This window comes from Mus caroli, chromosome 6 (assembly GCF_900094665.2).
Source record: "Mus caroli chromosome 6, CAROLI_EIJ_v1.1, whole genome shotgun sequence".
Taxonomy (NCBI): Eukaryota; Metazoa; Chordata; class Mammalia; order Rodentia; family Muridae; genus Mus; species Mus caroli.
The window spans coordinates 113,577,180-113,589,959 of record NC_034575.1 but is presented as its reverse complement, the minus strand read 5'-3'; the positions used below and the strand labels follow the sequence as shown (position 1 = coordinate 113,589,959).

At 40.0% G+C, this 12,780-nt stretch overlaps 1 protein-coding gene across 1 annotated transcript in view; it reads left to right on the top strand.

The window, feature by feature from the left end:
• Positions 1 to 12,780, top strand: part of Ankrd30a (ankyrin repeat domain 30A) — a 66,863-nt gene that overhangs the window by 16,437 nt on the left and 37,646 nt on the right. Inside the window, 5 exon segments of the mRNA XM_029478243.1 lie at positions 2,086 to 2,179; positions 4,772 to 4,885; positions 5,445 to 5,473; positions 5,557 to 5,635; positions 10,285 to 10,441. Coding sequence (XP_029334103.1) covers positions 2,086 to 2,179; positions 4,772 to 4,885; positions 5,445 to 5,473; positions 5,557 to 5,635; positions 10,285 to 10,441 — 473 coding nt within the window.

Here is a 12,780-nt window from a genome sequence, read left to right as displayed (position 1 = left end):
GGGAATTGAGTCCATTGATGTTAAGAGATATTAAGGAGTAGTGATTGTTGCTCCCTGTTATTATTGATGTTATTTTTATGTTTGTGTGGTTATCTTCTTTTGGGTTTGTTAAAAGGAATTACTTTCTTGCTTTTTCTAGAGTGTAATTTCCTTCCTTGTGTTGGCATTTTCCATCTATTATCCTTTGTCAGATTGGATTTGTGAAGAGATAATTGTGTAAATTTGATTTTATCATGGAATATCTTGGTTTCTCCACCTATGGTAATTGAGAGTTTTCCTGGGTATAGTAGCCTGGGCTGGNATTTGTGTTCTCTTAGGGTCTGTATGAGATCTGCCCAGGATCTTCTAGCTTTCATAGTCTCTGGTGAGAAGTCTGGTGTAATTCTGATAGGTCTGCCTTTATATGTTACTTGACCTTTTTCCCTTACTGCTTTTAATATTCTTTCTTTGTTTTGTGCATTTCGTGTTTTGACTATTATGTGCAGGAGGAATTTCTTTCTGGTCCAGTCTATTTGGAGTTCTGAAGGTTTCTTGAATGTTTATGGGCATATCTTTCTTTAGGTTAGGGAAGTTTTCTTCTATAATCTTGTTGAAAATATTTGCTGGCCCTTTAAGTTGAAAATCTTCATTCTCATCTACTCCTATTATCTGTAGGTTTGTGTCCTGGATTTCCTGGATGTTTTGGGTTAGCTTTTTTATTTTGCATTTTCTTTGACTGTTGTGTCAATGTTTTCTATGGCATCTTCTGCACCTGAGATTCTCTCTTCTATCTCTTGTATTCTGTTGGTGATGTTTGCATCTTTGTCTCCTGATCTCTTTCCTAGGTTTTCTATCTCCAGGGTTGTCTCCCTTTCTTTATTGTTTCTATTTCCATTTATTGTGATTTCTTTATTGTTTCTATTTCCATTTTTAGATCCTGGATGGTTGTGTTCAATTCCTTCACCTGTTTGGTTGTGTTTTCCTGTAATTCTTTAAGGGATTTTTGTATTTTTCTCTTTAAAGTCTTCTATCTGTTTACATGTGTTCTCCTGTATTTTTTAAGGGAATTATTTATGTCCTTCTTAAAGTCCTCTATCATCATGAGATGTGATTTTAAATCAGAGTCTTGCTTTTCTGGTGTGTTGGAGTATCTAGGGCTTGCTGTGGTGGGAGAACTGGGTTCTGATGATGCCAAGTAGCCTTGGTTTCTGTTGCTTATGTTCTTGTGCTTGCCTTTTGCCATCTGGTTATCTGTGGTGTTAGCTGGTCTTGCTGTCTCTGACTGTGGCTTGTCCCTCCTNTAAGCCTGTGTGTCAGCACTCTTGGGTGACCAGCTCTCTCTGGGCAGAATTCAAGTATGAAGAGCTGTGGCACAGGGTCAGCTCCAGGACAAAAATGGAAACCGGAAGCATCCTGTCCCCGGCTGTGTCCTGGGGGCTCCAGGTGAATCCCTCTTGGGCTGGGTATTTGAGCAGAAGTGGTGGTCTTACCTGTGCTCTCAGGTGTGTCAGCACTCCTGGGAGACCAGTTCTCTCCCAGCAGGATTTGGGTAGAGAGAGCTGAGGCATAGGGTCAGCTCTGGCCGCAGATGGAAACCTGAAGCTAGCAACTTGTACAGTGCCTTCTGTGTGATCACTGTGACACGCTCTGACGTTTCTTACCATACAGGCCAGGCTTCTTATTCTGACCTTATACATTTCTGTCATTGGACATATTTTAAGTGTTTCATGCTGTATTGAAGCAGGTGAACTTACAAGAATTTCTTAAGATNCCTGTTTTTTTTAGTCATCTTCTTACATTGCATGAAGAATGAGGAGCAGTGCTAAGTGTTCTAAGCTTCGCTGCTTGCTGAAGCATGAAAACACATTAATTCTTTATGAATATACTCCTCTGACCTTCCATGCTTGCCTTCCTAGCTGGTAACCAGATGAAGAGTGAAGGCGGGTTTGAGCTAGAGGAAACACATGCAGTCTTTTTTATTGACATGTTTCTTTTCAGTGTAGACTTCTTATTTTTCTAGCAGTGTTTAAACAAGAAACTGAAGCATCATCTTAGAAAATGATTAAGAAATCTCTGTGTAACTCATTTTGATCTCTGCTCCAACAGAGTATCTCCGAGAGTGTGTCACTGAAAGACGTAGGTCACTTCTCTGGGACTGCAGATCAAACAGGAAAAAGGAGAGCACGTGGACAGATAGAAGGTAAGAATGGCTTCGTGGTTTGTGCATAGCAGCAAAGCATCTTCAGGAGAATGGTGGGAGGGGCAATAGAGAAGAAGAAACCCTAGACCCTATCAGGTCTGCCAGCCGTTATGATCTGAGTTTGATTTTCTAATTAATTTTCCCTCTATTACCTTACAAAACATATCCATGTGACATACAAGTATAATAGGAATATTATCCCTAAAGTCAAAGAAATAAAAAACAGAGCATGGCCTCAAAAAGTAAAGGCTGCAGTAAAGGAAATGAGCATTTTAAAAATATTTTTTTTTTGTATGAGTGCTCTATCTGCATGTACACCTGCACACCAGAAGAGGGCATCGCATACCAGTGAAGATGGTTGTGAGCCACCATGTGGTTGATTGGAATTGAACTCAGGACCTCTGGAAGAGCAACCAGTGTTCTTAGCCACTGAGCCAACTCTCCAACCTGGAAATAGGCATTTTTAACTATATTTAAGTATGTGTATATATAAACTATATTTAAGTGTATATATATCACACTCTTTGAGCAGCTACACTGTATTCTCCTCTTGTACCCAGAGTCAGTCATATTCTGTAAACTGCTTTGAANTTCATAGTATTTTAAATGATTTATTTTTATTTTTTATTTTTTTTCTGGCCAGTTTGAATCTAGTTTGAATCCTCTATCAGTTTCTGGATGACAGCTATTCTGATAGGGTGAAGTGGTATCTCAATATAGTTTTAATTTGTGTTTCCAAGATGACCAGGAATATTCAAGACTTTTAAAAATAGTTATTGACCATTTGTGTTTCTTCTTTTGAAAGCTGTCCATTTCATTAGCCCATTGGTAGTTTTGTAGTTTTGGTTCTTTGGTATGCAACTTCTGCATTTCTTTGTAAATTCTCAATATTAGCCCCCTGTTTGAACAGTTGGTAAAGTAGCCTTCATATATATCATAACAGTATACTCTCAGAGAAAGAAACTAAAAATAAAAACACTTATAATAGCTTAGAGGAGTTAAGTGTGCATGGAATATACCTAACTAAAAAAGGAGAGACCCTTCTAGTGGGAATGTCAGAATCCTGAGAAGGGAATCCAAACAGATGCTGTTGATGGAAGAGTGTCCGTGCTCCTAGACTGGCAGATTGGCTATTGTGATCATGGTGCCATGTTGGATCAACAGACTGAGTTTTGACCTTGGGAATCTTTAATTTTATGTGCATTGAAGTTTTGACTTCATGTGAGGATGTGAGAACCCTGAAACTAGAGTTAGACAGTTGTGAGCTGCCATGTGGGTGCTGGGAATTGAACCCAGGTCCTCCGGAAGAACAGCCAGTACTTTAAACTGCTGAGCCCTCTCTCCAGCCCTGACATGAGGAATTCTTTTTTTTTTTTTTTTTGGTTTTTCGAGACAGGGTTTCTCTGTGTAGCCCTGGCTGTCCTGGAACTCACTTTGTAGACCAGGCTGGCCTCGAACTCAGACATCCGCCTGCCTCTGCCTCCCGAGTGCTGGGATTCAAGGCGTGCACCACCACGCCCGGTGAGGAATTCTTAATAACCTTTAATTATAGCTACCTTACACTCAGCACATGCTTTAAGGTTTACCTTTTCAAAACTCTTCAGGACAATCTTTAACCTTCCAATTGCTTATCACCTGTTTTCCTTTTCAAAAAATCCTTTCCTTTAGGCCTCCTAGTTTACCACACAAAACCTTTTCACATTCAAAAGCATTTCTTTTTCCTTTAACAGTTAACCCAAAACAAATTTTCTAACTTTTACATCCCCTTTTCTTTCTGACTTCAGTCTTACTGCTTTTACATAATTAGGAAACATTTCTAATTATATTCTAAGTGAAACNCAAGAAGTTGTATACGAGACATAGGACACATGAATGTTGTATTTTGAATATGTGGGAGTTATAAATACAGACTGGCAATGCTTCTAGTTAGAAAATTCAAAAGAAAGGGGAAATAGGGATTATAATTCAGAATTATAATACAAAGGAAAGAAGGAAGGTACTGGAATAATCAGTAGAAAACATGTAAGATGAAANCCATGCATGTAAAGGTCTGGAGGTCACTAGAAGAGAAGAGTAACTTTTGTGGTAAGGAGGGAAGCAGCCGGGCGCTGTGGGAGCTGACCCGGGGTGGTGGTGGGGGTGGGGCTAGGGGTGGGGATGCTAAGGAGCTCAGGCTAGACTCTTGCTGCTTCAGTGTTACTGGAATTTGGAAGCAGAGTTAGAATTTGATTTACCATAGCCTCACAGATGTCATCTGAACAANTAACAGGCACCTGAGACTCTCATTAATATGTTACTTAGATTATATTATTATTATTATTGTTGTTGTGTTGTTGTCTTTTGAGATAACTGATTTTTTTGAAGAAGTAGTTGTTTCATGGAAATCTATTAAAGACTAACATAGTTAATAGCTAAACCAAACTGATTTTAAAGCAAAGCATTATGGTTCATTTCTTAAGTATTTTAAATAAATATTAAACCAATCTTGAAATAAAAGTANATTAATATCTCTGGTTCTAATATCTGATGACTCAGTCTACTTTTCCTTCTTGATAATTATTTAATATTAAAAACATGCTCGTTATTTCTTAGATGTGACTTATATACCTTCTTGCATGAGTGGATCAAGAAGCTTTAAGATGGCTAAACTAGAGGAGTCAAGAAATGTAGGCATTCCAGTAGCCCACATGGGTATGGAAAAAAATGGTATTTTTATTAACTATTATTCTACAAGTATATATCTAAATCTAATTGATTTTTTAAATCTTCTCTGGTAGGAAATGAATTGTACATTCAACTGAACTTTCTATCTTTCTGCTTTTTAACTTATAGGGCAAACTGAAAACCGTGATAAATGCTTGTAGTATAATGTAATAAACCATTCTGGTATGCTGCATTAAAGACACGCTTTTACCATCGCCTCTGCAGTGGATCTTCACAGTCATGACTTGTTGCTCTAACTAATGATCATGTTTCTGTCTGTTCATCAGCATGCTCACTGTGGTGAAAACACATGTTTCTGTTTTAGTCATGGTCACTGGACACACCTCACTTTGAGTCCTAACTGCATGTTTTGTCAAACTTACTCTCTTGTTTTTCATTGAATAGATTTCTGATACGTGGGTGGCCTTAGCAGAGGGGGATAGCAGAACTGATCATTTTCAAATGTGTCATGAGGGCTCAGCGCCNTAGTAACTGCATAAATAGATGGTTGGCTTACCATATTTATATATAATAAATTATACATTTTCCTTTTGCTTTTCAGAGGCCCCCAGGAAATACGCAATCATGGAGGTATAGTAATGTTTCATCGTGAGTTTTTACTACATGTTATATGGAGTACACATTTGTTAAATACTGTTTTCAAATCCATCCAGCCTACCATCGAAAGGAGGGCTCCTNTTCTGAACAAAACAGAGACAGTGGGNATGAAGGATGCACAGACTTTCAAGTCAGGTAAATTGTGGAGTACTCTTAGGGNAGGCGCATTACACATTGGNAATGCTCAGTCTTCGGTTCCTAAACNTTTTTTACTCCCTATTTTATTAGAAAGATTTGAAGTAAATAAAACAGCATTGTTACTGGAACCTGTCATTGGTAGGTACCACACTGTCACCTTTGGAAGCCAGGAGTTACCTGAATTGTTTAGTGGCTTCAACTAAGTCAGTCTCTGGATTTGTGGCTTTGACATAGGAAAGAATGTTTAGACTAGCCAGGATGAAACAAAGTTGAGGGTTTTGCTAAAAGTAGAGAGAAAGACACTCAAATGACTAGAAGCCCATCTGCACAGCGTATGACGTTTCATTGAGCTCTGGCTCCTCAGCAAAGGAGCTGAGAGAGACACGTGGGAAAGAAGACATGCCCACAAGTGGGTGTGGGCTTCTCAGGAGGATCCNACCGAGTGTGGGATCCTTAGCCATATCGCTTTGGTGGCTCTCAAGTTACATCTCAAAGGGTTGTTTAGAAACTTTGATTTTTTTTTCTTATATTTTCCTCTTGTTTTGATAAATGAGATTATAAATTGACTCTGGGTCCCTTGAATGAAAAACTCAAAATTCAAAAATTTAAAATTCAAAAACTTCCGTGGAGCCCACATTAAATAGAATATGAGTATCTTATAAGACTTACTAGAGCAGTATATCCTTATGCCATCTTTAAAGCAGTTAATTCAAACTTCCACTAATATCTGCCTACAGGAAGCAGATGGTTTTTAATTGTGAAGCTCTCTGCCTAGAACAGCCATCCTGTTATACCATCTATCTGTTGTGCTCTCTACCAGGAGCCCCAGACATTTATTTAATTAATACCTATTATAACATCTATCTGTTGCTCTCTACCTAGAGCCACAGACGTTTATCAATTAAGACCTGTTCTTAGCAGGCGATTATCACTGCTCTCTCTACTTGGAGCCAGTGACTAATATTCCCTATCTGGTTCCGAACTGCAAGCGAAAATGATCTGATAAGGTAAAACCAGGGCCATGCAAGGGGGTTGTATCTTTTAGTGTAAATAGGATTTCTGGTGAGACCTCTACCAGGTTTCCAGCTGAGAAGACAGAAGTCTCGAAAGCAGTGGTCCCCAACCTTCCTGATGCTTTAATACAGTTCTTTAACACAACCCTTTACTACAGTTTTTAGGTTGTAGTGACCCCCAACCATAAAATTCTTTCATTGCTACTGTTATGAACCGTACTGTAGCTATCTGATATGCAGGATGTCTGAGATGCAGCTCCCATGAATAGGTCATTCAGTCCCCGAAGGGGTTGTGACCTACAGGTTGAGAAGCATGACTCCAAAGCAAGTGGTACCTAGGCTTGCCTCTGCTGCTCAGCTGGCTGGCCGTGTCACCACATACTGTAGAGGTGGCTTCTTTCTTTTCTCATGTCCCCATAATTGTCAGTGTCTACCACACTTCTGGACTGGGTGGGGCTACAAAGCCCACCCCCACAATGACACACTTCCTTCAACAAGGCCACACCCCTAACAGAACCACTCCCTAAGGGCAAAGCCTATTCAAACCACCACAATGTCAAAAGACTAGGGGACTTTATTGGAGAAATGGTTCTTACAGTTTCATCATATTTTCCCTCTTATCTCAAAAAGCTTAACTCTCGCCACTCTGCTTAGAAAAGAAAAAAAGAAACAAATATTTGTTGTGTTTGTATTTCCTGTCTCCTGTTTATCCACTCTTTGATTTTATGTGGAACAAGACTCATTCTGTTTTTGCATGGGAGACAGGAAATCACTTTGGATATCATTTATTCTTAAATTTGTGATGTTTATCCATGTCTTAAAAGGGGAACTCTGGAAATACTCGGTGTGCATCAAATAAGTAGTACTAATAGACGGAAAGAGGATAAATAATTGAACATCTCTGAGTGAATAGGAAAAGGGACAGGTGACATAGAGTGCCACAGACCACCCCAGTCGGGTATGGGGGTCCCTGGAATGAGGGTCCTCGAAGCTAGGTGGGTAAGGATCCAGCAGTGACAAACAGAAACAAACACAGAGGCAGTCTGAATCTGAGTGCACTCTGCAGCTCTCAAGCAGGGTATTTTATACATTAAAAAAAAAAACAAATATTACATCTCTTAGAAACTATATCCAGTGAAACAGTCACAAATACCAACAAAAATCATTTGGCACAGTAAAGCACAAGAATCATCCAAGCATTACAACTCTGAAACTATGTATTCAGTGNGTCACAAACAGAACAGGTAACATCATTCTAAACCATCAAAATAGAACAATTCTAAAAGGATGCATTCAGTGGGGGCTGTCGCCCAAGGTTAGTGGCGGGTTTCCAGGAGCAGGTTAATAAATCTTTAACAGTCAGTGCTCTTAACCGCTGAACTAACTCTCCAGCCCCGTGGTCAATTATTATTTAACATCTAATGCCTGATTTTTTTATAAATCTTCAATGCATAAATTTAAATTATTTAATTCTTTCTAATTAAGGCTTTATTTACCATATAGTAAAACCCACCTCCAATGACACACATGTAGACATATGAAATTTTATTGTTGGGAAAGCTTTTATCTAACATAATAGTTTTGTAAGTGATTTAGGAAGTAAAGCATTGGTTTCCCTGGGGATAAGGTCATGTTAGTGACCCCATCTCTAGGGATGGTTTCTTACCCATTATTCTCACTTAAGATCTTGGCCTAGGCTCCCAGGAACATGTAAATAAGAAAAGGAATAAGAGAAAACAAAACAGATAGATTTCCATGAGAACTACGGCTCAATATTTTTTCTCCGGCGAAGAGTTCCACAACCAGTTCCAGGAAGCCTCCCCCTTTTGAGGTCAGTCGCCTCAGTCTGTGGAACTTGTCACACAGATCCTACGGGAGGTGGTGTGGCAGTAGAGTAACCCATGGTGTCGAGCTTGTAAGGCAGAGGAGGATATGGGACTTCTTCAAGGAAAACTTTGTGCACATTATATTTGTATCATTTATGTCCTAAGAAGTGAAAACGTTATACTCAGATTTATCAGATTGTAATCCTGATTTGACCTTGCCTAAGACTCATCAAAGATTTTGTTAACGTGATAATAAAAATGAGTTCATAGCACAGTCAGGGTCAAAAACTCAGGTGCCATGCACAGAACTTGCAAAGCTGTCCTGAGAAGGACATGGAATAAGGAATATTCAATGCATTATTTCCATTAGAAAGTTATATTCTGCATGGCTTGTGTGACTCATAGAAGACAGAAAACAGAATAAAGAACTTTCAACTCTAGAGTACTTCTGCCTATCTTTATAATACTGTAGATATCATTTTCACATATTTTGTTAGCATTGTAAGTGAATGAATTCCTTCATCTTAGGAAGAGGTGAGGCCAAACTACAAAGTGAACACAGCTAACGAATCGGGTACTTTCTTTTTGCATGATACTTGATACTTTTTGCAATGAAAGGACTAGTATTTCAGAACTCAAATTTGTACATTTCTTTGTTAAATGAAATTTTGTTCTATCCTAGGCCCAGATAATGTCATGTCCTAATTTTTTCTAGAAACATTCCCTCTGTCCTCTTTATTCTGCTGCTGTCTTCTCCTGATTTATTGACTTCAGTTCCCCTGGCCCTCACACTTAGCACCCANTGCTNCCCCCACCCTAGGGCACTTGGCACTCTGCCACCAGTGCAGATGGGATCACAAAGCCCCCTAATGTTAGGGCCACACAGTTACCTGTAAAACCTCACAGGCCGACTTCTGCCCAGCTTTCAGTCTTTGACTCTTCCTTCTGTTTCTCTCTCATGATTCTGACATTACTAAATTGCTGGTAATGTCCTTTTCTTACCGTCCCGTTTGGCACCGCACTCACACTGCTGCCTTTCTTGAACTAATGATCCTTTTCCGCCCTTTATCTGGCTAACCTTGTGGTTTACCCTTAGGAAAGCCGTCCTTCGCGCCGTTCTTTAAATGNTTTGACTCCAAAGCCTGGCATTTAGTAGGAACTCAAGTACTGGTTCTCAAGGAAAATAAAAATCTTTATATGCAGATGGTTTTTAAAAATTGACCTGTCCAGTACAGGAGCAAAACGAATATACATGTAAGGAGGGAAATGCAGCTCAAGTGGTAGAGATGTGGTGGGAAAATTGCTAAGACAGCCCCAAGGAAAGCAGCACCTGTTAGCCAGTGAAGGAGATGCCTCACAGCAGTGGGTGGAAGCATTCAGATGTAATACAGTCGTCTTCAGCCTCTTCAGCCACGATGGGCATAAGAGGTATTCCACAGTAATTGTGGAAGCCAGAGTCACTGTTAGCACACGGAATTGTGTGCCCTTGGAGTTTCTGGTGTTGTTTATGTTCTGTGAGTCTGGTATTTCTAATGCTCCTCCTCAGGATGTATTATGGTGAGTGAATTTGTGCGTGAGTCATTGAGATTTTATATGTAATGATTTGGGCTCCAGAGAGTGTCTGAATGATTGGTAGAAGTTTTGGATAATTAGGAGTATTTCCCTAAAGTAGTAAATATTTAGCTTTATAGCTAAGGATTAAGTGTAACTTAAACTCTTAAAAGCAAATTGATTATTTTTCTAGGTTTATAAAGATTTTATCTAGTAAAGAAGTTTATTTTAACCCAGTGTGCGCATTTGATTTCAGAGCCAGAATCAGTATCAAGAGAAGAACAGACAAGGCTCAGTGGCAGCGAGGACAGCCAGCAAAAGGTACGTGAATGTTGCATGCCAGCCTGCGGCTTACAAGGACCAGGTACACCAGGGAGGCAGGCTGGGGCTGAAAGAGACTTAGACAGCGAGAGGTTAATGGAGCCAAGACAAGATTCTGTTCAAAGCTCCCCCCACCTCCTTATAAAAAGGGGAAGGCCCATCCCCGCCAGTCCATTCTTGGTGTCTGGAGCCAGCGATGTGCAGGATAGGATGTTCCTCCGAATGTATCAGATGCTTCTCAGCAGGTAGCNGTGTCTTGGAGAGTGCAGTGGCAGGTGGCAGAACAAAAGAGTCATCTAGGTCGNAAGGCTCCACCTTAGGTAATTTCCTTCTCAGTGGCAGCAAGGTCAAAGTCTGGATCAGCCTGCTTCAGGGCTGAGGGAGGCTACACGTGAAAGCTGAAGCTGGTTTACTGTNCTCTTTGCTTTAGTAAGAGAGCATGTTGGATGAGTACCATTCAGACTAGCCTTTTAGGATCAGTAGGTAGTAATTTAATATTCAATTTTAAAACAAGCTTTATTTTTAATTACATGTATATGTGTGTGGGCAAGTGCTTATGTGTGCAGAGGCCAGAAGAGAGTCTATGACCCCTTGGAGCTGGAGTTAGAAGCCAGGATGAACTCCACAGGGNTCTGAGAACCGAACTCAGTATGTCCTCTTAACCACTGAGCCATCTCTCCAGCCCCTAATACTTAATTTTCACAACATCTTAACTAGTTAGCAATTTTGAAATAGGGCTAGGGAGATTCGTCCTTGGGTAAGAGTGCTTGCTGTATAAGAATCTATAGACCTGAGTTTAAATCCCCAACATTCACATAGAAAAAGCCCAAGGTAGACATGTGTGTTGGTAATTGCAGCACCAAGGGGCAGAAGTAGCAGAGTGTGGGAGCTCAGTAACCCCACAACATAACCTTTGAACTATTCCCTGAACCAGCACATAAAGTAACCTCCATCGCCTGGCAGAGAATCACAGCTCTGCAGTGAGGCCTCGGTATTGGGGTACTAGGTGATACGCTTTACCGTTCTAATTTGATTTATCGTCAGAACCTGGCAAATACCCTAAATGGCTTCATCCACTATCTTTATTGAATAGGAGACTGTATTAGAACTGGACTTAATACAAATGACTACACTGTTATAGTTTTGTAATTGGAACTAATGTTGCTCTTTTTTCTAATCAGTATTTATTGACTTTGACACTTAATAAAGTTTGCCTCCTCTCTAAAGATCATTTGGTGATCTTTAGAAAAAGGACTTAATCTACTCTTTAGCATGTGATAAGGTAAGGCTTTGTAACACTAAAACACAAAACAAAACACAACCCTTGGGCTGGTGAGATGGCTCTGGTTAAGAGCACTGANTGCTCTTCCGAAGGTCCTGAGTTCAAATCCCAGCAACTACATGGTGGCTCACAACCATCTGTAACAAGATCTGACGCCCTCTTCTGGAGTGTCTGAAGACAGCTATAGTGTACTCACATATAATAAAATAAAATAAAAAAAGAAAGAAAAAAAAAACCACGACCCTTGTAATCTGTGTTTAGTAAGTGTAGCACAGAGTCCAGTGTGGTGCAAACAGTCAGCAGGCACGATGAGTCTGCGGGTCACGGTGTCCACTGCAGACTGAGGTAGGTTAGCTTTTACTTCTTACAGTCCAGTGACTTAAAATTAGCTAAAACCCTGCTTACTGGTAAGATCTCAACTGCTTTCTTTGTATATACTCTTTTATTATTTAAAAATAAAGTTCTTTTAAAAATATACAGCCTTACAATAAGAACTCTTTTTAAAGATTTATTTATTTATGTTTATGGGTATTTTGCCTGCATGTACATTTGCACACCAGAAGAGGGCATCGGATCCCATTGCAGGTGGTTATGAGCCACCATGTGGGTTCTGGGAATTGAACTCAGGACCTCTAGAAGAGCAGTCAGTGCTCTTAACCACTGAAACATCTCTTCAGTCCCAGAAAGAACTCTTAAGAATAAAATTCTGAGTTTTCTTTTTCAATATGCAAAACGTGGGACTCGTCAAATCCAAATCCTGGCTAAACTGTCACGTGATAAAAACCAGTAACAACTAAGAGCTTTTAAGAAAAGCAGGAATTCCTTTGCCATTGAATAATGGTTTTTTTTTTTTTAAGATTTATTTTTATTTTATGTGTGGGTGTGTCTGGCGTGCGTGTACTTATGTTCACTAAGTGTACGCCTGGTGCCTACAGAGGTCGGAGTGCACTGGGTCCCTGCAGCAACTGGTCCAGATGGTTGTGAGCCACCACGTGAGTGCTGGGAACCAATCAGCGCTCTCAACCACGGAGCCTTCTCTTCAGCCCCTCCCACAGAAAGTCTTTTTTCTTCTTCTTCTTCTTTTTTTTTTCTTGGTTTTCCGAGACAGGGTTTCTCTGTATCAGTATAGCCCTGGCTGTCCTGGAACTC